The 26,109-nt window shown below is 42.9% G+C and overlaps 1 protein-coding gene across 1 annotated transcript in view; it reads right to left on the reverse strand.

Annotated features, from left to right (window-relative positions):
* Positions 1-303: 303 nt before the first annotated feature.
* The window catches only part of LOC141116931 (extracellular matrix protein 1-like), a 41,508-nt gene continuing 15,702 nt past the window's right edge, over positions 304-26,109 (reverse strand). Inside the window, exons 2-7 of the mRNA XM_073609438.1 lie at positions 22,005-22,070; positions 15,615-15,904; positions 9,868-10,335; positions 8,502-8,719; positions 5,535-5,622; positions 304-2,098 (exon numbers count right to left, since the gene is read on the reverse strand). Of these exons, the coding sequence (XP_073465539.1) occupies positions 1,931-2,098; positions 5,535-5,622; positions 8,502-8,719; positions 9,868-10,335; positions 15,615-15,904; positions 22,005-22,070 (1,298 nt within the window). The 3' untranslated portion in view covers positions 304-1,930. The remainder of the gene's footprint in view (positions 2,099-5,534; positions 5,623-8,501; positions 8,720-9,867; positions 10,336-15,614; positions 15,905-22,004; positions 22,071-26,109) is intronic.

The following is a 26,109-nucleotide window of genomic DNA, read 5'->3' on the forward strand; positions in this document are numbered from 1 at the left end:
AGTGTCATTTCTTCAGTGTTGTCACATGAAAAGATATAAGAAAATATTTTCAAATATTGAGGGGTGTACTCACTTTTGTGAGATACTGTATGTGATGGCTACATTAGTTTTTCTTTGTTAGGCATTCTTCCTTCCATTTTCATCTGGTGATCCAACCAGCAAGTCTGTTTGTCAAAAGCACAAGCTCTTCAGCAGAATGTATCCATTTACAGGGATGAGACAAACTATTTATCCCCATATAAACTGATCATTTTATACACCACTGCCAGTGTTAGTGTAGTAATAGAAGTCAACAGACCCGAATGAGGATTCTTTAAATTTTTATTTTTCTTCCACTGCATTTATACATACAAAAATAACTTTTTATTACTTTTAAATCTCCTTATCAACTAAAAGGTTTTTAAATGTGAGCTTAAAGCCGTCAGTGATACTGGATATATGGTCACTCCAGAAAATGCTGAAATATTTTCTATTTAAAAAGGGAAAAAGCATTTAAAGCTCCACCCTTAAGCTGGCTACACCCATTACAACCTGATTGGACAACCTTCTTATAATTTACTGGCGATTACCTAGTGCCTACCCAACCAAATAAAGATTAAACACATTGAGAGGGCTCTCACACTGTAGTAGGTGAATTTAAAGCAATTGTACAGGGATTGTAGAAGCAGATTGTAACGTGTGGCCAGCTCTAGAGGGTGGTGTCCACCCAGCGAGAAAAATTACAGCTTTTCGTAGATGGCAGCAGGGCAAATTTTATTCACCAGCTTCTTCTATCCCACAAAGACAACAGAGGTGTGTTCCCTGCTCCTCCCCCCCTGCCACTTCCATTACAAGGGAGTCTGGTGCCCTCTGCTGGCTCCTCTGTTTAATGCAGAGAATGCAGTAGAAGGAGTCTCACTTGTTCAGCGGTGGGGGTGGGAAGCAGCAGAGCTTGGAACTCTTGAGGGGGGGGGATAGAAGACATTTTATGAACACCCACCTATAACTCCAACAGCTAATAAAAAGTCTAGTGGTAGGACTATATGTGCTGACATGGACCAGCAGTCTTGTAAAGGATTATGGAGTGCCACCAAAGCTAAAGGCATCATTGGAAAGTTTATTCAAAAAAAATAAAAAAAAAAAACCCATCAACAGACCCCTCCAACACTATTTCTGAGCCAATTAGGCTGATAAGGCACATGCATAGGGCCTCTGTAGGACCCCCTTAGGTAAATGTTAAGGACCCCTGTGGTAGTTAAGCAGAGATATAGGGTCTTGGACTGTGTATATATGTTTAGTCAGTCTAAGAAAGAAGGTCTAGGATGGTGGTTTAGATCTATGGATAAAACATATGACCTTTGGATAATTAAACTGAAACATTGGGCCTCTAGGTAGATTGACTAGGCACTTGTATATGGCCCCTGGATATATGCTCTGGGCAATTGTATTGGGTGTAGGTTGCATGCCTAGGCAAAAACTCAGGGAATCTAAAGTAAGCTGTATATGATATACAAGTGAGCATCTGATTGGGCACAAGCATTTATAGGGCTGGCACTACTGATTGTCTAACTCCACTATCTTGCATAAGCCTCCCCTCCCTCTCATCACCAGCCATGCCATTGATACCACCACCTATAGAAGAGATGGGTCTAGGAGCCACATAATACCAATGCAATGGCTAGTAACGTCATTGTTATGTATTCTATACAATGGTGACTTGGTGTACTACAAGCAGTAGCAGACTACGTACAGGCCTCTGTGTAAGGGTTCTGAAGAATGGACCCGCTTCCCCCATGGTACATAAAACTTTCCCAGGATCAATCAGATTCATGATATATTACACAGGGACAACCAATGGAATTTGATGGATTGGATTCCTCCATGTGGGTCTGGGTTGCAGGACTACTATCCGCATGGGCACATCTTCAGCTGCAGATGAGCTGCTATTGTCCTACTCCACCTTTATGCTCTGTGTTCTGTGTGAGATGGCCATGGTGACGTTCTGCAGGTAGACATTGAAACATTCCCCCCTCTCCAGCTCATCCATGCTGCAGCAGTTCTGATTGTCCTTCCAAGAGTCCTTCTTGGGGCCGCACAGAGTTTTCATGAATGTTTCTTTCTGTAGGAGGAACCATAAGGCACAGATTAGAATTAAAGGGGAAAGTAAGCGATCATAGTAGTGTTTAACAAAGTAATATTTGATAAAAAACACACAGATGCTTGCTCATACATATCTGAAGATTTGTAGATTATCCACTAGAGGGAGCTCTTAATGCAGACTTAGATTCTCTGCTTAAAGTAGCAGTCCAGCCTGGGCTCGTTCGGCTGTACTTCTCTTATGGATCACAGGAGTGCAATTTGTTTTGCATGTCTGCAACCCATTTTCAGCAGAGAGCAGGTTGATATCCACTCTCTGCTGATGACAGAGCCGGTCCAGGCACCGCGTTATCCCGACAAGGACGCCAGGATCCGCTAGGTGCCTGGACCATAGTTGCCAACTGTCCTGAATTTCCCGGGACATTCCCGGTATTTAGACATTTGTCCCGGTCTTAACGTTTCCTGGGAAATGTCCCAGGAAAGCGGCGGTTTCCCGATTTATTTATTTATTTCTATTTGCTGCCAGAGGTCTGCGGCCAGCACTGAATTTTCTCCGCTGGCTGCCATTTTGCACCACCTCTTGGTTCTTCCCTTGCGTCCCCACGAGCTGGTCTTCTGTAAAAGGCACAGAGACCATAAGGAGATGTAAGGACATGCAAGGAAGGACTCCGCTGGGGGCACCTGATGCAAGGAGGGACTCCGCTTGGGGCACCTGATGGCAGGCGACATGGCAAGTGACACGCTCAGGGCTCCCACTGATTCGGCCTTATGGTGAGTTGAACAATTTAATTTTATATTACAATGTAATAGAAATATTGCTTCAAGCATCCTGACACCATAACAACCATGGTGCTGTGATGATTGAAGCGCCAACACCAGGTGTTTGGAGTATCTTTATCTGCTGATTGTTAAACTTTCTAGAATACACATATTGCTATTAAGGTGTAGGATCTGGGCCTGCTGTCCCTCCATCCCTTTCTTTCCTCCCTCTCCTTCCCTCCCTATTTCTCTCTCACTCCGTCCGTCGTTCATCTCAGACTCGAACTACACCCCATTGAGCCACGACCCCTTTTAACCTTGCCCAATATTTTGTTAAAACCATGCCCATTTTCCGCTTCACGTGACGCATTTTCTTCACCCACTATGGCCCACCTAGAAAACGAATGCCCCACCCCCTAATTATAATAAGGCTCCGGACAGACAAAAAAAAAAAAAAAGTGCCCCTATAGATTTTTTGACAATGTTGGCAACTATGGCCTTGACTGACACCCGTGAGCCACTGAGAGCCTGAGCCGGCCGTCCCCTCTACAGCGCAGCTCTCCAGTGGAGCGAGGAGGGGGCAGAGCAGAGAGCTGTGACAGTCAGCAGCTCTCTGCTCGGGGAACTGTCAGAACCGAGCGATCCACGGTGATTGATTGCTCGGTTCTCAGTGTAGAGGTGCTGGGGGACAAATGCCTTTATGTTGGCAGCCCAGGGGAAGTGAAAACAGGCAGCTGAGCCATGGTTTTACTGTCTCCTTGCTGGCCATCCAAAGGATAAACAGCCAGAAGAGGCTGCTCACATGTAGTGGCCACTGTGCTTCATGTCTTGGCAGCTGCAAATTTAATAAAACATGCCGAGCTGACAGGCACCTCCTGTCACACTCAGCCATTAAAGTCAATGGGGACACAGGAACACTTGGCTTGTGGTCAAGGTGCATTAGCCTGTACCCGCAGTGTGGTGCAACAGTAGTAAACACTCAAGACTCCAGTTGCAAAGAACAGAACTTGAATAAGTATTCAAGTTCAGCAACAACCAACATGCCCAGCTGGAAGGCACCCGACCGGGTACACTCACAGAAGGAAACATCGATGTGTAGCAGAGCAGGTCTCAGATGTGCCGACAGCATAGCTTCCAACTGTCCCCGATTTGGAAAAAAGTCCCTGTCCCTCATTTTGGTCTGATCTATATAGTTGTATATAAAATGCACACTTTATCTTTTAAAAAGTGTTTCCAGTGCTAAACCTTTCATCCAATTTCTAAATTGTTGCATTTGTAAATTTAAAAAGCCAATGTAAAGGAATAGTAGTGGTAAATTAAAGCACTCGTGGGCTTAACTAATTATTTTTTTTGTGCAATTCTCTTTTAAGGGGGCGTGGCAGGGGGTGTGTTCTATGCCTGCATACTTTTGCTAAGTGTCCCTCTTTCACATCTCAAAAAGTTGGGAGGTATGCAACAGCGTCTGACTTGAAGAGCGGAATGCAGGCTGGCCGGTCCTTACCCAAATGAGGAGGTTTCCAGGAAGAATATAGCGTCCCCAACCCCTTCCTACTCATCTGGAACCTCTCCCTACCGCTAACCACTGTCCCTGTCAGACAGGTGACCTGTCCTTACACTACTCACACACGAAAAGTGCGGCAAGCCTGGGAGCCAGGGCCTTAAATAGGCTCTGCCTAACCAAAGATGGCTGCCAGAGTCGCATGGGGCAGCCATATCCAATCAGATAGCTTCACCGGTGACCCGAGGAACCATGTTTCTTGACTTCCTCTCCAAATGCAATGCCGCTGAAGTCAAGCACCACCTACAGTGGAGAAAATAGACTGCACCTGCCTACAAGCCCCATTATAAACTGGCATTCGTCAGACATTCAGGAGGCAGCATGATTTTCCTGTGTATGACATACATGTTGCAAATCCTCTACAACACAGGCACGCTATGTTGTTTGTTGGGTGCGTATCAAGTGCAGCCAAAATAAAATGCAGCAAAAAAAAAAAAAAAATGCTGGGAAAAAGCAAAAATTTGTTGGGTCTGGTGTGTTTAGTGGGAAGCATTCTTCCCGCAGTGGGATCACTCTGAGCAGGAGAGAAGCCATAGCGCCCAAGTGACATCTGTGGTCAAAATACTGCAGACAGCCCCGCCATTCATCCCTGTGCACACTTTTAGGCCTCAAATCTGCTGGCACTTGGTAGGGTTTAAAATCGCCCACTAGGAACCTGCTAGATACACATAAATGTGGTGGGAACAAATCCTAAAACTAGATGTTAAAATAAGGTACCACGAACAATGCTTCTCTCACTTTAAACATCTGAAGCAAGTAAACAAGGCTGGGGTTTGCACCTTGTAGCTTCAGACAATGGGGTTGGTTTACTAAAGGCAAATAGACTGTGCACTCCAAAGCCAAAGCCTAGTAAATGAGGTGAAGCTTCACTCAACGACGAATACCCAATCACATGCAAGGGGAAAAAAAAAAAAAAAAAAACCCCACAAGCTTTTTTTGCTTGCACGTGATTTGATGGACATAAACAGAGCTTCCGCTTATTTACTAAGCTCTGGAGCAACCGCAATTTGCAAGTGCACCGTCTATTTGCCTTTAGTAAATCTACCACAATGGCTCTTGGTCACAGAGGGCGCACTCATAATAATTCAACAGTGACCAAACGTTATTGATCGATTTCCCCCATACACAGCTGTATCCTCACCTGCTCTTGTGCACATGTCAGTCTCTTGTCCTGGGGAAGGACACAGCAGGAATTTTTAATACCCAACACAAGAAGGGGCAACAGTTTCCTGGAATAAGGGAAAACAAGGACAGTTAAAAATAGTTGGGCCCATTTTATTAAGGCAAAATAATGTGTAAGAATGAAAAGTACAAACTGCATAAAATGTGCCGTATCCAATCAGATTGCTGCATCTACACCTGTGAATGAGTATTACTGATTGGCTATGGTTTACTTCCATTTTCTTTGTTGTAGGACACTTCCAACCCAAACGAATGTTTCTATTTCAGGTGGACTGGAGCAGGGTCTGAGCCTCTGTAGTTGTCCTAGACTTGGCATGACTTTCCAAATTTGTTAGCGGAGCTATTGTTATTACTGGTTTACATTTCCCATATATTCCTATGGAAAATCCAGGGTGTAGGATAGGCCGGACTTTTTGGCATCAAAGGTCCGACGGTCTTTCTGACGGAGTTACGACAGACTCTAACGAACATACTTGCCTACACACGATCACACCAAAGTCCGATGGATTCAAACGTGATAACGTACGACCGGACTAAAATAAGGAAGTTCATAGCCAGTAGCCAGTAGCCAATAGCTGCCCTAGTGTTGGTTTTCGTCCGTCGGACTAGCATACAGACGAGCAAATTTTTCGACCGGACTCGGAAAGATTTGAAACATGCTTTGAAATCTAAAGTCAGTCTGATTTTCGGCCGAAAAAAATCCGCTGAAGGTCCGATAAAGCCCACACACGGTCGGATTGTCCGATGGATTCGTTCCGGTGGACAAGTTCGGTCGAAAAAAAAGTCTGGTCGTGTGTACACGGCATTACATGCACCTTTTAGTCTACATGTTTATACAACCTGTCAGATCCCGGATGAGCCCCCAAGCCGCTATGCCCCATTGACATTAAATCATATCCTGCTTTGTCAGTTTTCGGCTGCCATCTAATGCCAATGGGCACCAAAGCACAGAGCATTTGGTGCGTTTTATCATACCAAAGCTGATCAGCATAAATGTAAAGAAACATAAAATTCTTTGTGACTGGATGGTGAAAGCATACTAGACCCTGGGGAATAAACAGCTTCATTGACTAAGCAAAGAAAAGTAAATAAATCTGTGCAATAAATACACAGTATACAGTTTATAATGAAGTGCATAGTTTGGTTATACATAGCTACAAATAGATATTGATTTTGAGTAGCTGCAAAATAAACTCTGCAATGTGTTGTTTACCCCACAAGGTGGCAGCATAAACCATATTTGTGACTGCCAAGAGCTGTCGTGTCATATAAACCAATTTTATTTGACATTTAACATATAATATTGTATGTTGCTATGCGTCTTCGCCCCAATGAAGGGGAAGCTTTGAGCACCCAGAACACGTTGGCTACCATAACATACCCAGCTGCTTTGGAGCCAAATAGTAAAAAAAAAAAAAAAAAAAAAAAATATTCCTTCTGATGTAAATCATTTTGGTCACAAAAGCAACCGTGTTTAAATGGTCAGGTCACCTAATATGTTATTTTGAATTAAAACAGTACAGTTACAATACAAGAAAAAGGGTTAGGAGGCCCGGCTTGTGAGATATATTACTGTTAGGTGGTTTTAACTGTTCAGCAGCTACCAAACACTGAAATATAATTTTTAGGTTAAATTATCCTTTAAGGTTTAAAAACCAACAAGATATGAAGAAAGAACATTAGGTTGAAAGTACAACAAAGCTCAAGTCCAGTGGGAATTCTATTTTAGGACACAAAATCAAAAATCAAACGCCTTTCGGGGGCTCAAAACTACTTCATCAGGGCTAGGAAACAAAAAACAAGACTTTTTTTTTTTTTTTTTTTAAATGCAAAGGGCAATGAAAATTATACATGTAGTGCAAAAAAACGGTAGAGGAAATGCAGTGAAATGAATTTGCAACTACCATGTTTGCAACATGTGTATAGTCTTTAAAACACACACCGTTGTTGTGGCATATAGACTAAGATATGATATTTAGCTTATAATATTTTATGTAATTTTGTGTCTTAGCCTCAATGAAGGGGAAAATTTGAGTCCTTGAAATACGTTGGTTTTTCAATTTTGTGTTGTGAAATACAAATCCTGCTGGACTTACTCAGACTTTGTGGGGCTCTCATCCTTCTAATGTTTTTTAAACCAGTGGTTCTCAACCACCACCCATGGCCTCCATCTTCTCAGGCCTCCAGCCAGCTGCAGATACCCTAACCTTCCACAATGTCTCCTAGCTCCCATAGTGCCTCCAACTTCCCATAATTGCTTAAAGTGTCCCTCAACCCCTCCAGTGTCCCTAGGCTTCCTAGGAGCCCTCAGCCCCAACGGTGCCTCCCAACCTCCACAGTGCCCCTTTACCCTACTGTTAAGCCTCCAGATCCCCATAGTGCTTCCAATCCAACAGTGCCCACAGTACCTCCAAAAGTGCCCCCCAGCCCCCTCCGGTTGCTTCCAGCCCCCTCCAGAAACATCATCCCCTACAGGGCCACCAAGTCTTCTGCAGAGTCCCCATATCTCCCCACAGTGACACCAAACCCTATCCAGCATTTCAGTACATATTTTTCATTCCCATATGGTTACTGTTATGGAGGGTTTTGGAAGAATTTTCTGGGCTCTTGTTTCAATAATGTTGGGAACAACTGCTATATACAGCTACAGGGACCCTTGGGGATATCCTAGTTGGCAGAGAAATTTAATTCTGACTTCAGTGCACCAGTGCTCCATCAATTTGCTGTACATACCAACACAATATGAAAAAGGACAGAAGTGTAAAGATTTGAAACCAGGTATATTGCAGTTTCGCTCAGATAATAGTCAGGAACATTTCTAGGAATCCCATTTACCAAGGGCAGATCCTGAGAACTAGGACTGTCCCTGGAAGAGGAGTTGGCATTACTGGTGGTTTAGGGACATAATATACTGAACAGTACGTACTGTTTAGTGAGGAGCTTGCACTCTGAGCAGATCTTCTCCAGGATGCTGTCTGTGATATTGCTGAGGTTCAGGCTTTCCACCTCTTTGTCATATTCTGGGAATGGGGCCTCACTGGCAAAACAGCGGAACATACTGGCTTGGTCGTTCTTACAACATTCATAATGCTTGGTCTTCACTTCCAGCTCTTTTTCGCAAAACTTGGACAGAGTCTTCTGCCACTATATGACAAAAAAAAAAAAAAAAAAGTATATAAACACACAGGGCACAAAGGTCCACCATATTTGTAATAATCATGGGACACCTATGGTCCCGACAAGCTGGCGAATGTCATGTGGTGGTTTAAGGCTTTCATCAGAGCCCTAGAGCGCCAGGTATCAATGTTTTTAGATATAAAATGTGCTGCTTCTTATTGGCTTAGGCTCTTTCGGGCAAGAACTGGATGTGCATTGCACCTGATGTTCAACTGCTCAAAATTCCCAAACCAAAGGCCTATTTGGATGGTATCCAAAATGGCGTGTCCTCTAGTGTCCTGTTGTATTCTAAAGATAAGGCTAAGCTTTTCTAGGTGTTGAGCTGTTCCACTCAATGCACTCTTTATAGCCTGGCATCTTGGGAGCACACAGTGGGTGATTATATGAAAAATGCATGCTAATCAGGTTTTTAGGGGCTCATTCACACTGGTGGCCAGGGGGAGCAGGGAAAGCAGGCGGTTAAGGCGATTTTTTTTTTTTTTTTTTAAATATTAAAAAAAAGTTACAAAGTTAAACAAAAAGAATAAATAAAAAAAATACACAAGTCACTTACCTGCTCTGTGTAATTGTTTCGGACAGAGCGGCCCCGATCCTCCTCTTTTCGGATCCCCTGCCGGCACTCCTGGCTCCTCCTCTTCGGCAAGTGCCCCCTAAGAAAGCCGTTTTCTATGGAGGCACTCATACAGGCTCGCTCTTGGACCGCCCTGTCTGCATCTATTGACACAGAGCAGGGCTCGGCCGTGCACCCCGCTCCATCGCCAAAGGTTTAGATTGATCAACAGAAGCCAATGGCTCCCGCTGCTATCAATCTGCCCTGTGAGGAGGGAGAGAGCAGAGGCAAGTATAAGGGGGGGAGGGGGGGGGGGGGGGGGGGGAGTAAAAGGTAACCTTCCCACCTAAAGGGGTGTACACAAGCTACGGCCACAATTTAACAGCATGTCGCATTCTCAGGCTGTACCACGGCCAAATGCCACCCAATTAATTGTATGGGGTCCCGTCGCAACTGCCTTGCAATTAAATTTTTCTACAAATGTTTCTCCAAATAATAGATTAATACTGTATGTACCTGTAAAAGGAAAAAAAGAAAAACCACTATACGTGGTTGTGTCACTGACCCCACTATGTGCACAGGTCACATCTTCAGTCTTGCAGCACTTTCTGAATGCATTCTCCATATCATTGATGGCTTTAGCCCGCCGTACGTAGTGCCCGAAGCTGCTTTTGGGCAGTTCGGTGTCAGAATACAGAGGGCGATATTTCCTCAGCTTGCAGAGGTTCTGGATGTTGCTGGCTTTGGGTTCTCCGGGTGGGAAGGCCAAGTCTGAAATCTTGTATTTGCTCTCTGGGTTATTTAGGCACCTGGGTGAGCGAGGAGAGCAAGGTTTCAGGCTTCGTGGCATGGGCACAGATGGGATGTCTGCACTGCCAATCTCCAGCAAGGGGGCAGAGCTGATGTAGTTGGGGTTTGGGGCCTCGTCGGTGAAGCAGGTCTCCCTCTCTACACCAGTCTTCTTACAGCAGTGGAAGTGACGGGTCTTTATTGAAAATTCGTCTGTGCAGAAATCGTCCAGGGCAGTCTCCCACTAGAATAGAGGAGATGATTACATTACCGCAACTTAGGGAAAGTATAGCTGATCAAGTTTTTAGTACATACTCTTTTGAGAATTCATAAACACATTATCTATCCATCCACACACACACACACACACACACACACACACACAATTTTACATATTACCATATATGGCCATTTATGGACAGCTGACCATCACACCTACAACTACAGTCAGGTCCATAAATATTGGGACATCGACAATTCTAATCTTTTTGACTCTATACACCACCTCAATGGATTTAAAATGAAACAAACAAGATGTGCTTTAACTGCAGACTTTCAGCTTTAATTTGAGGGTATTTACATCCAAATCAGGTGAACGGTGTAGGAATTACAACAGTTTGTATATGTGCTTCCCACTTTTTAAAGGGACCAAAAGTAATGGGACAATTGGCTGCTCAGCTGTTCCATGGCCAGGTGTGTGATATTCCCTCATTATCCCATTTACAAGGAGCAGATAAAAGGTCCAGAGTTCATTTCAAGTGTGCTATTTGCATTTGGAATCTGTTGCTGTCAACTCTCAATATGAGATCCAAAGAGCTGTCACTATCAGTGAAGCAAGCCATAATTAAGCTGAAAAAACAAAACCAACCCCATTAGAGAGAGATAGCAAAAACATTAGGTGTGCGCCAAATCAACTGTTTGGAACATCAGAAAGAACGCACTGGTGAGCTCAGCAACACCAAAAGACCCGGAAGACCACGGAAAACTGGTGGATGACCAAAGAATTCTTTCCCTGGTGAAGAAAACACCCTTCACAACAGTTGGCCAGATCAAGAACACTCTCCAGGAGGTAGGTGTATGTATGTTAAAGTCAACAATCAAGGGAAGACTTCAGCAGAGTGAATACAGAGGGGTCACCACAAGATGTAAACCATTGGTGAGCTCAAAAACAGGAAAGCGAGATTAGAGTTTGCCAAACAACATCTAAAAAAGTCTTCACAGTTCTGGAACAACATCCTATGGACAGATGAGACCAAGATCAACTTGTACCAGAGTGATGGGAAGAGAAGAGTATGGAGAAGGAAAGAAACCGCTCATGATCCAAAGCATACCACCTCATCAGTGAAGCATGGTGGTGGTAGTGTCATGGCATGGGCATGTATGGCTGCCAATGGAACTGGTTCTCTTGTATTTATTGATGATGTGACTGCTAAAAAAGCAGCAGGATGAATTCTGAAGTGTTTTGGGCAATATTATCTGCTCATATTCAGCAAAATGCTTCAGAACTCATTGGACGGTGCTTCACAGTGCAGATGGACAATGACCTGAAGCATTCTGCGAAAACAACCAAAGTTTAAGGGAAAGAAGTGGAATGTTATGCAATGGCCAAGTCAATCACCTGACCTGAATCCAATTGAGCATGCATTTCACTTTCTGAAGACAAAACTGAAGGGAAAATGCCCCAAGAACAAGCAGGAACTGAAGACAGTTGCAGTAGAGGCCTGGCAGAGCATCACCAGGGATGAAACCCAGCGTCTGGTGATGTCTATGCGTTCCAGACTTCAGGCTGTAATTGACTGCAAAGGATTTGCAACCAAGTATTAAAAAAGTGAAAGTTTGGATGATTGTTAATCTGTCCCATTACTTTTGGTCCCTTAAAAAGTGGGAGGCACATATACAAACTGTAATTCCTACATTGTTCACCTGATTTGGATGTAAATATCCTCAAATTAAAGCTGAAAGTCTGCAGTTAGTTAAAGCACATCTTGTTCGTTTCATTTCAAATCCATTGTGGTGGTATATAGAGCCAAAAAAGATTAGAATTGTGTCGATGTCCCAATATTTATGGACCTGACTGTATATAGCCTTATTGAGATTATGGGGGTTATTTACGAAAGGCAAATCCACTTTGCACTACAAGTGCAAAGTGCACTTGGAAGTGCAGTCGCTGTAAATTTGATGGGTAGATCTGAAATGAGGGGAAGCTCTGCTAAAATGCTGTTTTTTATCTTCCTTGCATGTCCCCCTCGGATCTACAGCGACTGCACTTCCAAATGCACTTTTAGTGCAATTTCAAGTGCACTTTGCACTTGTAGTGCAAAATGGATTTGCCTTTCGTAAATAACCCCCCATGTCTTTATCTGTCCAGTGAAGGGTACAGTTAAAGCACGCAAAGGCATTTTAGAACTGTGTGCCTCCAACCGTGTGATGGAGGTTTGGCGAATGCCCTTTTCTATTACAACATGGCTGCTTCCTCTGGTGCACAAAACCAACGCCATAAAGACATGGCTTGAAGAGCTTCATGTACAGCACATATGTCAAACACAAGGCCCATGGGCCTAATCCGGCTTGCCAGGTCTTGTCATGGGACCCTCATACCCAGTTTTGCCGCCATAACGTTGCGGAACTCCATTCCGCCACCTCTGGCCGGCTCTCACTCTCCATTCACTGTCCCTGTTGTCACTTGTAATTCCGAAATGTTTACAAGGGACAGCTTTGCTCTCAGCAGCTCCCAGAACTAAAAGATCCTGGCATGCACTCATGGCGGGGTCAAATCTCCAAAATCTGAGCGAGGGATTGATGTACCTGCAAGGGGAGGCAGAACCGCCTACACAGCGAAGTACTAGAGCCAGACCAGATAGGAGAGATGCGAGGGAAGCTTGGGGGGGGGGGGGGTAATTGGGGTTGTACACTACAGCACACCCCTGTGCTCGGTACGTAACTTAACGCCCTCCTGAACCCTGCCCTCTGTACGTAGCACACCCCTAAACTCTGCACAGGGCACCCCTGGAACTGTACATAATGTACACTTCTGAACCATGTACTCCGTACATAGCGTACCCCTAAACGCTGCACTCTGTATGTAGCATAATCCTGAACTCTGCATTCTGTACCTTAATGCACTCCTGAACACTGTATTCAACTGGCTCTTTGAGGGCAACCATACTGCGAATGTGGCCCGCGATGAAACTGAGTTTGACTACTCCGGTGTAGAGGAACTTGAGTGGCTTACCGAGCCCTAACCTCAACCCTACTGAACACTTGAAAAAACAGAAATGCTGAATGAGAGCCAGGTTGTATTAGTACCCAACCTTACAAATGCCCTTTTAACTGAATGAGCACAAAACCCCAAAGACAGACCCCAAAATCTTGTAAAAAGCTTCACAGCAGTGTAGGGACTGTTATAGGTCAAATGGTCCTGTTTCTCCGCATTGTGCCTTCTTCATGGGACTCATTCTGCAGTCTCTGTAATCTGATTTTCAGGTTATTTTATAGCACAGCTTAAGAAAGCAACTGCTCATCGGAACTGCCACCTGCTGGCTGCAGATGGCAAAGGTGAAATATTGTATGTAATAGGTTTACCTGAATGAGATCTTGGTATTCATATCTGTATCTGCTGGACAAGTGCGCAGAAATATCAATTTCACCAATTTGGTTTGGCCACTACCACCTCCCTCAACATGTCACCCTTCATATAGATAAACCAAGATAAAATTCTCGCATAATGCAAGTTTTCCCTTTAGGTCACCTAATTAGGTCGGCCAGGCTATTACAGTGCCTTGAAAAAGTATTCATACCCCTTGACATTTTCCACATTTTGTCATGTGACAACCAAAAAACATAAATATTATTTTATTGGGATTTTATGTGATAGACCAACACAAAATGGCACATAATTGTGAAGTGGAAGGAAAATTATAAATTGTTTATAACTTTTACAAATAAAATATGTGAAAAGTGTGGTGTGCATGGTGTGAGTCAATACTTTGTAGAACTGCCTTTCGCTGCAATTACAGCTGCAAGTTTATTTGGGGTTATCTCTTCTAGCTTTGCATATCTAGAGAGTGACATTTTTGCCCATTCTTCTTTGCAAAATAGCTCAAGCTCTGTCAGATTGGATGGAGAGCGTCTGAACAGCAATTTTCAAGTCTTACCACAGATTCCCAATTGGATTCAGGTCTGGACTTTGACTGGGCCATTCTAACACATGAATATGCTTTGATCTAATCCATTCCATTGTAGCTCTGGCTGTGTGTTTAGGGTCGTCCTGCTGGAAAGTGAACCTCCACCCCTGTCTCAAGTCTTTTGCAGACTCTATACGGTTTTCTTCTAAGATTGCTCTGTATTTGGCTCCATCCATCTTCCCATAAACTGACCAGCTTCCCTGTCCTTGTTGAAGAAAGGCTCCCACACAACATGATGCTGCCACCACCATGTTTCACGGTGGGAATCGTGTGTTCAGAGTGATGTGCAGTGTTCGTTTTCCGCCACACATAGCATTTTGCTTTTAGGCCAAGATGTTAAATTTTGGTCTCATCTGACCAGAGCACCTTCTTCCACATGTTTGCTGTGTCCCCACATGGTTTCTTGCAAACTGCAAATGGGACTTCTTATGGCTTTCTTTCAGCAATGGCTTTCTTGCCACTCTTCCATAATGGCCAGACCTGTGGAGAGCACGACTAATAGTTGTCCTGTGGACAGATTCTCCCACCTGAGCTGTGGATCTCTGCAGCTCCTCCAGAGTTACCATGGGCCTCTTGGCTGCTTCTCTGATTAATGCTCTCCTTGCCCGGCCTGTCAGTTTAGGTGGATGGCCATGTCTTGGTAGGTTTGCAGTTGTGCCATACTCTTTCCCATTTTCGGATGATGGATTGAGCAGTGCTCCGTGAGATGTTCAAAACTTGGGATATTTTTTTTTTTTTTTTTTTTATAACCCAACCCTGCTTCAAACCTCTACCTGACCTGTCAGGTGTGTTCCTTGGCCTTCATGATGCGGTTTGTTCACTAAGGTTCTCTAACAAACCTCTGAGGGCTTCACAGAACAGCTGTATTTATACTGAGATTACATTACACACAGGTGGACTCTATTTACTAATTAGGTGACTTCTGAAGACAATTGGTTCCACTAGATTTTAGTTAGGGGTAACAGAGTAAAGGAGGCTGAATACAAATGCACACCACACTTCATATATTTGTAAAAAATGTTGAAGAATTTATCATTTTCCTTCCACTTCACAATTATGTGCCAATTTGTGTTGGTCCATCACATAAAATCCCAATATAAAACATTTATGTTTTTGGTTGTAACATGACAAAATGTGGAAACTTTCAAGGGGTATGAATACTTTTTTCAAGGCACTATATGTGCTGTAAAATTGTCAGCTAAATATGGTTGACAGGAATCCATATAACATTTTTGCTGCTGAATACTTTGTGCTATAAAATTCTACTTTACTGGTGCTAGAAACTAGTCATGTCTGCCTGTTTACTGAATATGAAAGGATGAACAGAATGGAGACTTACTGCTTTCAGTGCACAGCGCAGCTTCTCAGACTGACTGCAGCACCTGGAGTATCCCTCCTCCACACTGTTAATGGCGTTCCCCTGTCTGCTGAGGTGAGAGAACCCTGTATGGGGAAGGTTCTCAGCACCATATGAAATTATTGGGCGGGTCTTCCTGCAGATATTGCCGATATTGGCTCTACTGGGTTTCCCTGGAGGGAAATCTTTCAGATTGTTGTTTATCGTTGGTCCGGGCCTTCTGCCACGTGGTGACAATACTGGTTCACCCCGGATCAGGAGAGGAAGTTCAACTACAAGAAGAGACAAGAGATATGCTCATTAATATGAACAGCAACCATAATATATTAAAATATATATATATATATATATATATATATATATATATATATATATATATATATATATATATATTCACAAAAGTGAGTACACCCCTCACATTTTTGTAAATATTTTATTACATCTTTTCATGTGACAACACTGAGAGAAATGACACTTTGCTACAATGTAAAGTAATGAGTGTACAGCTTGTATAACAGTGTAAATTTGCTGTCCCCTCAAAATAACACAACACACAGCCATTAATGTCTAAACCGCTGGCAACAAAATCGAGTACACCCCTAAGTGAAAATGTCCCAATTGGGCCCAAAGTGTCAATATTTTGTGTGGCCACCATTATTTTCCAGCACTGCATTAACCCTCTTGGGCATGGAGTTCACCAGAGCTTCACAGGTTGGAGTCCTCTTCCCCTCCTCTATGACATGCATAACAGAGCTGATGGATGTTAGAGACCTTGCGCTCCTCCACCTTCCGTTTGGGGATGCCCCACAGATGCTCAATAGTGTTTGGGGTCGTTATGTTGGAATACTGCCCTGCAATTCAGTCGCCAAAGGGAGGGGGATCATGCTCTGCTTCAGTATATCACAGTACATGTTGGCATTCATGGTTCCCTCAATGAACTGTAGCTCCTCAGTATCGGCAGCACTCATGCAGCCCCAGACCATGACACTCCCACCACCATGCTTAACTGTAGGCAAGACACACTTGTCTTTGTACTCCTCACCTGGTTGCCGCCACACATGCTTGACACCATCTGAACCAAATAAGTTTATCTTGGTCTCATCATACCACAGGACATGGTTCCATAATCCATGTCCTTAGTCTGCTTGTCTTCAGCAAACTGTTTGCGGGCTTTCTTGTGCATCATCTTTAGAAGTGGCTTCCTTTTGGGACGACAGCCATGCATACCAATTTGATGCAGTGTGCGGCGTATGGTCTGAGCACTGACAGGCTGACCCCCCACCCCTTCAACTTCTGCAGCAATGCTGGCAGCATTCATACGTCTATTTCCCAAAGACAACCTCCTGGATATGACACTGAGCATGTGCACTCAACTTCTTTGGTCGACCATGGCGAGGCCTGTTCCTGAGTGGAACCTGTCCTGTTAAACAGCTGTATTGTCTTGGCCACCGTACTGCAGCTCAGTTTCAGGGTCTTGGCAATCTTCTTATAGCCTAGGCTATCTTTATGTTAAGCAACAATTCTCAGATCCTCAGAGAGTTGGCCATGAGGTGCCATGTTGAAGTTCCAGTGACCAGTATGAGAGAGTAAGAGCGATAACACCAAATATAACACATCTGTTCCCCAGTCACACCCGAGACCTTGTAACACTAACAAGTCACATGACACTTGTGGGAAAATGGCTAATTGGGCCCAATTTGGACATTTTCATTTAGGGGTTACACACTTTTGTTGCCAGCGGTTTAGACATTAATGGCTGTGTGTTGAGTTATTTTGAGGGGACAGCAAATTTACACTGTTATACAAGCTGTACACTCACTACTTTACATTGTAGACAAGTGTCATTTCTTCAGTGTTGTCACATAAAAAGATATATTAAATATTTACAAAAATGTGAGGGGTGTACTCACTTTTGTGAGATACTGTATATATATATATATATATATATATATATATATATATATATATATATATATATATGTGTGTAATATATATTACCAGTAGAATACGAACACAAAATATAAAGATACATTACAATTCTAGATCTGTACTTTGGGGCATTTGCACCCACAGGTTTACCTGCTATACTATTCAGTCATCAGCTAGAGGATACCTCTACACATACACCTGACTTCCTACAATTGTAGTTTCTTCTATTGACCAAAGACATAAAGTACCCACAGATCATTTTACTGCAATGTAATTGCTCTGTGCAGAAATTGTGACATAAACCTAAATGGATTGCATTAGCTGAGCAAGCATGTTTATACCCTGTGCTGATGACCCTTGTGCATCATCATGTGGAAATGAGGACCAGGAAGGATGAATATTTTTCCCCACGTTCTCCGGGAGTCTCTGTACAGGTTGGAGTGAAGAAATGTCATCAGCACACCAAGGTTTTCTCAAAAGGGTCTAAAGCTTAATTCACATAGGGCACCCGTGACCACGTCCGCTAGTGACGAAATGACATAGGGAGGAGGAGCTACGCTCTGACGTCACCGCTACACGTCCAGTCCCAGAAGCTACTGGCTGTTTTGAAGCCGGCCAGCTCGTTTTTATGTCCATTATGCCCAATATTGTCTGCTTTCTAGTAAGTTTATTTGTCTTACTAAACAAGAATAAATGTAAAGGATTTTATGCTATGTGAAGCCTTTGTTGTTTTATGGTGAACATACTACCCATCCGAATTGATCCTTCTGTGGACCGTTTCTATTGAGGTTGAAGCGCCCAATGTATGCCAGTGAGATCCCGGGCTGGGGTTACAGCCATCTGCTCTGTGTGGTCCCCTGTAATAAGGGACCACCGAGTTCTGGTAAGCAGCAGTATTTTATGGGGTGGAGGCAATTTTCACTTGTCACTTTATTTGTGGAATCCTACAGCACATCACTATTGAAGAATCACCAGCGTTTTATGGACTAATTATCATGTTATTGTCTATAAATCTTTTTAATTTCACTATGCACTGTCACTTGATTCTTTACATAGTTCATTATTCATTTTTTGCTTATTATTTTCATTAGTTCATCACGCTCATATTTTCTCTTTTCATTATTTATCACAGTATTTTGATGTATTATGCAGTTTGATGAGTATCATTATCCAGTGGAGTCACTTACCCAATCCTGTTTTTTCATGTAGTAGATCTGCTGATTTTCAGGTTTACCTAGTGTGGCCTATTGACACTTATTATTGTGAGCACATTTAATTGTCCCACGATTTCCGCCATTCAGCACAACTTTGTTTTTTATTTCTGTTTAGTGTCGTATAACATTGTTTAGTCGCAGCTTAGTTTATTGTTTATTAATAGCACAGTTTTTTTCTTTTTACATAGGGCAATGTTTGGAGCCACGCAGGGCCCGTCATCAGTCAAGGGAGTGTCACCTGCCTGATGAAGGGGCCCTGCGTGGTTCCAAAACTTTGCCCTATGGGTACCATGTGAATTAAGCTTTGGACCCTTTTGAGGAATACTTGGTGTGCTGATGACATTTATTCACTATGATTGCCTATGGTTTCCAGTCTGTGGTCATTACAGCACACAGCATTACTGAACAGCCATTTTGAGGAAAGTGTGCGTTGGGAATATTGCGTTTGGATCTCTACAGGTTGGGGCATATGTTATTGACAGGTCATTTTCTCTTGGTCCATGCACCATATCTGGTGACTAGGAATGAGCTATGGTTTGGTCCAAACACTGGTTCCAACCGAACTTTATTCAGACATTCGTCCACTCACTGGATGAACAGCCCATTCAGAAGGAGCTGATCATATACAGTAGGGTTTTTCTCTTCTGAATAAATAAAAAAAAAAAATATTATAATATATATATATATATATATATATATATATATATATATATATATATATATATATATATATATATACACATACACACACATGCACAGCTTCCCTAGTTCACTGTTAAGGAAGCGGCAGTTCCGGCATCCGCTGCTTCCTTAGCATCCAGTGGTCGCATCAGATCCTATTCATTTACTTGCAGGAAATCACTGGCCGTGTAATCAGTGTCCAGGGATAGTTTAAAAAAAAAAAAAAATTGGGGTTCACCCTTCATAATTTTTTACGAGGTCCTTCTGGTCTGTATGAATGTTAAGTGCAACTCCAAACAAAATTTTAAAAAAAAGAAAAGAAATGGCGTGGCGCCCCCCCAAGTTTATACCAGAACAAAAAAAACTAGCATGGGGTCCCCCCCAAAATAAAAAAAAGCTACACCAGATCCTAATCTGAGCATGCAGGCTGGAATGCCCTTAACAGACTAACATCCTATCATATGGAGTGACAGGTCGGGTATTTTGACAGCTGCGTATGCTAGCTATAAGCTATACCAGTGGTTTCCAAACTGTGGCCCTTTGCGTGCCTTTATTTGGTCCTTGTGGCACTATTCCACCAACTGACCCCAATGATGGAGACCCATTCCCCTACTGACACTGATCAGTTAGAAGAATAGTGCCCCACTGATAGTGTCAGTAGGGTAATGGGTCCTCCTCATTGGGGTCATCAACAAATAGTACTCCATCGTCGATACGATGGGGCACTATTCCTCCCATTAAACCACTGATGGGGCACTTATGCTGGGACATTTTCTACTAACACTGGCCAATGTCCAGCCTCCCAAAAGCTAGGACAGTAAACTGGCCCTTTGCTTAGAAAGTTGGAAGACCCCTGAGCTATATAAAGGTAAGATCCTTCATCAACATTGTTTAGGATGGATTCATGGCTAGTTTTAGCAGAGTTATAGGAGAGAATGCAGAGATTGCACAATAACATTGCATCCTATGTGGGGATCTTTAATTTGAAGTCAGAATGTTGAGAATTCTACTTGAGCAAGATAAGTTCAGGGCGGTGGAAAGGTTTACCACCATGTGCAAAATACTGATAGAAATCAGACTTTACCGTTCGACAATAAAAAGAATGAAAATGGATTGCCGATTTATGGATATGGGTTAGTGGCCCTTTACGTATCATTGATGCTTGCTATATGGGATAAACGTGTGCATTTTCCTAAACGGCCCTTGGGATAACCCTGTATGTGCCCTGTATTTGTGTTGGATGTGGCCTCACCTGGATGGTAAACAGGAACGCCTCGTGTGTGTGCTTGGGCATCAAGTAACAATAGCAACTGACGTATGGCAACATGCAACAATAATCTTGCCTGATGAGCTCTGTAAGACTAAAGCACACAACCACTGAGCCCGGTACCACCCACAAACAGGCCACAGTAATAGGAAACAAGGGAGCTGATATTGCTGACTTGTTTCTGAAGGTCCAGAGTGGTCAACCTTATCCTACATCCACTTCATGGTGACCCAAAAGTCAGGCGTCCTGACACTTCCCTGGCTGCATGCTTGTCCTGGGCCATTTAGTGAAGGATAAGGACATATTTATTTTCAAATATTAAGTCCACAATAGCAGCTCCTATATCGCAGCTATGCTTCGTTAGAGAACAAATAAAAAAAAGTTAAGAGTTCTACCAAATTTTCCATTGAAACTGACATATGGCCTTTGAGTTCATTTTAAATAGAATCTGTTCCCTTTCCCATAATTTCCTTGAACAGTCATTCACCTTCCCGACTCATTTTTGATCATATCATGCCTCCCTCTTCCTCTGACAATTAGGCGCTTTTTTTAGTCTTTTTTGGGTTGCTTCATGGATTCTAGCCTAGGCGAGAATAGTTGCCAGCAGCCTCCTGGGAAACTCACATAACACATCCCAAAAGGGTCCGCTAAGGTGCATGTTCCTTGGCCTGTCACCAGAGGGCTCACTGCCCATTTCTTTCAGCCCGCCTTATGACAACACACTGCAGAATATGCACATCAGGGGGCCAGCTGCAAAAACTTGGAAGAGGCCGCCAGCTCCCGATGACATCAGAGAAAGAAGATGGCAGCGCAGAACTGTGCAGTAGCAAAGTGTTGGATTCCTACAGAACACCATTGCATTTTATGTGTGTGTGTTATGTGAATAAATCAGTCAAAAAGGTAAGTGTGGGAGGAACAAAAAAAAAAAAAAAGAAAGGGGGGGGGGGGGGGGAGTGAAGTTCCTTTTTAAGTAAAAGACAGCATGCATCTGTTCTTGAAGCAAAGGATACCTACATGTGGGTACGCAGTAATAACAAAATTGTGCTCATGTGCATATTATCACTCCTGTATAATGCAGACACCTCTAGCCATTGCACACAGTGAAATTCCATCCAGCAGTGGACACAACCATGATATACTTCTGTGGGTCGCCAGTATTCAAAAAAAAAAAAAAAAAAAATCCTAACCCGGTGTTCACAACTTAAAAGATACAGTATATACACTTTGTTTATTTTTTTTTTGGTGGTTTTTAAGTTAAAGGGTTCCCTTGGTGGGCCTTACCTTCTCTTTGCTCTATTCTAAAGGGAGGTTCGATCTCCCTTTGGTACATAAAAGAATCGCCTTGATCTGAAAAATAGGAAAAAAAAAAATTCTATATTATCAGGCCGTTTACTGACATGAGTCTTCATCTGTCAAATGGTGTTCTCTGATAAACAGTGCAAGAAGCAACCCATAGTTAAGCAACCCGGAGCAATTGACCAAAGTATTTTTAGTAAAAAAGTGTGATTGGTTACTGTAACAGATGTTTGTTCTTCCAGTCCAGCCATTCTCAACCAGGGTTCCTCGAGAGGTTGCTAGTTCTATGAGCTGTGGCAGATTGACCTCCCATCTCATGGTGCCTTCAAAGTTTAAGGGCCAGGGCCAGTGCCAGCTGCAGGACACCGGAGATCTTTTTTAGCTACCTCTTCGGGTGGCCCTCTGACCACCAGAAGGGGCATTATTTTGACTGGCCATCAATGTAAGGGGTGCTTTTCCCATAGACTTCCAATGAGTTGATCTAGCAGGGTTTCACAAAGACCTAAAAATGATTTCAAGGGTTCTGCTAAGGCAGGGGTCTCCAAGCCTTCTAAACAAAGGGCCAGTTTATCATCCTTCAGACTTTGGGGGGGGGGGGGGTCAGACTGGCCACTGGGAGTAGAAAATGCTCCAGTGTTATTAGGATTATACAGTGCCTCATCATTGGTTTTAGTGGGAGTAATAGTGCCCCATTGTTGGCATCAGTGAGAGGAAAAGCACCTTATCATTGGGGTCTATGAGAGGAATGGTGCCCCACCACTAGTATCAGTGGGAGGTATATTTGGAGGTATAGTGCCCCATCATTGGTATCAGTTGTGGATGGAATAGTGCCCCAAGGGCTGGATAGACTCAAGCAAAGGGCCACATCTGGCCCCAGTTTGGAGACCACCGCTCTAAGGTTAAAAAAAAAAAAGAAGTGGTGTTGAGAAAGGCTGTCCCAGTTTTTAGGTACAACAGTTTGCTAGCACTTGCCACACCGACTTTACATGTGCAATTGTGTAAAGCTGACAGTCTGATTGCACAATTTCTGGTCACGCTTCCTTGGATCTACCAGTGATTATGTCATGTGGCATCTTTCATTCAGCTTGTATCCAGTCAGTACTAGTACCCTAGAACTACATGGCTGTTATGCCGCGTACACACGAGCGGAATTTCCGACAGAAAGAGTCCCATGGGAGCTTTTCATCGCATATTCCGATCGTGTGTATGCCCCATCGGCCTTTTTCCCATCGAAAATTCTGACGGACTTAGATAGTGAACATGTTCTAAATTTTTCTGCCGGAACTAATTACCATCGGGAAACCCGCTCATCTGTATGATGTTGCGACGTACCAAAAACGACGCATGCTCTGAAGAACGAGATGGAAGCTATTGGCTATTGAACTTCCTTTTTCTAGTCCCATCATACGTGTTGTACGTCACCTCGTTCTGGACGGTCGGAATTTGGTGTGATCCTGTGTATGCAAGACAGCTTGAGCGGAATTCCGTCAGAAAAACCGTCAGTTTATTCCGACAGCAAAACCGGTCGTGTGTACGCGGCATAAGCTATAAAAAGACAATGTGCTATCAAATTGCATGGGGCAAGACTAGCTTTAGATACTGCCATACTAAGATGGCTACACCCATTGCCATGTCCTTTCTGGTCCATTGTGTGGCGCTGTGCGCCATCAGAAGATTACAAGGTCACCAAGTAGTAAGGAATGCCTTTGATTCTTTGCAGCACATAACAGCTAGAAATAAATGTAATAAGTATGAGATGGGGAAAATGGAAGCCAATTCTGGTATATTAAATTTACAAGGCTCCTCTTAAGGGAAGATTTTGAAATGAGTCTTGGTGGGTTAAGTGCTGCCAACACCACATATCTCCATCTATGGGAAAAACAAAATCTTTAAACCACATGCCCTCTGGAAGGTTTTACCCCCTTTATGACCAGGCCATTTTTTGCTATTCTGCACAGCGCTACTTTACCTGACAATTGCAACACTGTACACAAATGAAATTTATATAATTTTTTTTTTTTTTTTATTTTTTTTTTTTACACAAATAGAGCTTTCTTTCGGTGGTATTTGATCACCTCTGTGTTTATTTTTACTAAAATGAAAAATCCAAAAACATTTAGAAAAAAAATTAATTTTTTACTTTCGGCTTTAACACCAGAAAAAAAAAAAAAACCTTCATGAATTTAGGCCAAAATATTTTGCTACATATCACAATAAGTTTATATTATTTGGTTTGCGTGAATGTTATAGCGTCTACAATCTATGGGATAGATATTAAAATTGTTATTTATTTTATACTAGTAATGGCTTCAATCAGCAACTTATAGTGGGGCTGATAGTGTGGCGGGCAATCTTAACTGATGCTGGCTGGGGGGTATGCTGACACTGACCTCATAAACAACAAGGCTACAAATAGTCACTGAGGCTACACCTATATAGAAGATTATATAAAATATTAAACCGCGCTAAATAATTATTACGTAATCTAAAAGGTTATTTAGGTGGAAAGTGAATGCCTCACAAAAAGATTGTAATTGAAAATAAAAATTAAAAATAAAAATTAAAAGTAAAGTCCAGATATCTCCTGAGATGGGAAAAACTCCAGATCGCCAGAAAAAACTTCAACATATATGGATGAAATGACAGTCCAAAAATCACAAGAGTAAGTTGCCCTTACCAGAACACCAAACAAATTAGACGGATGGCTTAAACCCAGCCAGGGCCTTTGGGATGGAAACCGATATGCTTTGTCCAGATTCAAGATATGATTCCCTCAATGAATATAAGAGAAAAAGATAACAAAAAGGCTGGCCATAGGCCATAGGGTCCCCATTGAGAACGTCCATTTGATGACGAAACGCGCCTGGGTACGCACGCAGCGACGCTACCACGTGACCAGGAAGTAGGACGAGCTCCGCTTTGTGATTTTATGCCGGCCGGCGTTTTGTGCTATATTTTATGCGAAAATCATCCTTCTATTTGTAAGTGCATTACTTTTATCTATTAAAACGTTCCTTGAATGTATTACACCATGGATAGTTTATTTCCTTTTTTGGGTCATGTACTGAGAACATGGATTTCCTGGCTACAGAGGGCGAAACAATCATTTCTTGTCACCCATCAACCAATTCCTAGTTTGATCTAGAGCCTGGTTACCACTGAGTCGGTAAGCGCAATTTACAGCCACGGTGGTGGGTTATCACCCTTTGTTCTTGTGTGCACACCAGGGTGTTGGTACGTTTGTATGTCCATAGAAGTATTTAACCATACTACACTATGGCCAGCCTTTTTGTTATCTTTTTCTCTTATATTCATTGAGGGAATCATAACAAAAAGGCTGGCCATAGTGTAGTATGGTTAAATACTTCTATGGACATACAAACGTACCAACACCCTGGTGTGCACACAAGAACAAAGGGTGATAACCCACCACCGTGGCTGTAAATTGCGCTTACCGACTCAGTGGTAACCAGGCTCTAGATCAAACTAGGAATTGGTTGATGGGTGACAAGAAATGATTGTTTCGCCCTCTGTAGCCAGGAAATCCATGTTCTCAGTACATGACCCAAAAAAGGAAATAAACTATCCATGGTGTAATACATTCAAGGAACGTTTTAATAGATAAAAGTAATGCACTTACAAATAGAAGGATGATTTTCGCATAAAATATAGCACAAAACGCCGGCCGGCATAAAATCACAAAGCGGAGCTCGTCCTACTTCCTGGTCACGTGGTAGCGTCGCTGCGTGCGTACCCAGACGCGTTTCGTCATCAAACGGACGTTCTCAATGGGGACCCTATGGCCTATGGCCAGCCTTTTTGTTATCTTTTTCTCTTATATTCATTGAGGGAATCATATCTTGAATCTGGACAGAGCATATCAGTTTCCATCCCAAAGGCCCTGGCTGGGTTTAAGCCATCCGTCTAATTTGTTTGGTGTTCTGGTAAGGGCAACTTACTCTTGTGATTTTTGGACTGTCATTTCATCCATATATGTTGAAGTTTTCTGGCGATCTGGAGTTTTTCCCATCTCAGGAGATATCTGGACTTTACTTAATTTTATTTTTAATTTTTATTTTCAATTACAATC

This window comes from Aquarana catesbeiana, linkage group LG13, assembly GCF_042186555.1.
Source record: "Aquarana catesbeiana isolate 2022-GZ linkage group LG13, ASM4218655v1, whole genome shotgun sequence".
In the NCBI taxonomy this organism is placed as follows: domain Eukaryota; kingdom Metazoa; phylum Chordata; class Amphibia; order Anura; family Ranidae; genus Aquarana; species Aquarana catesbeiana.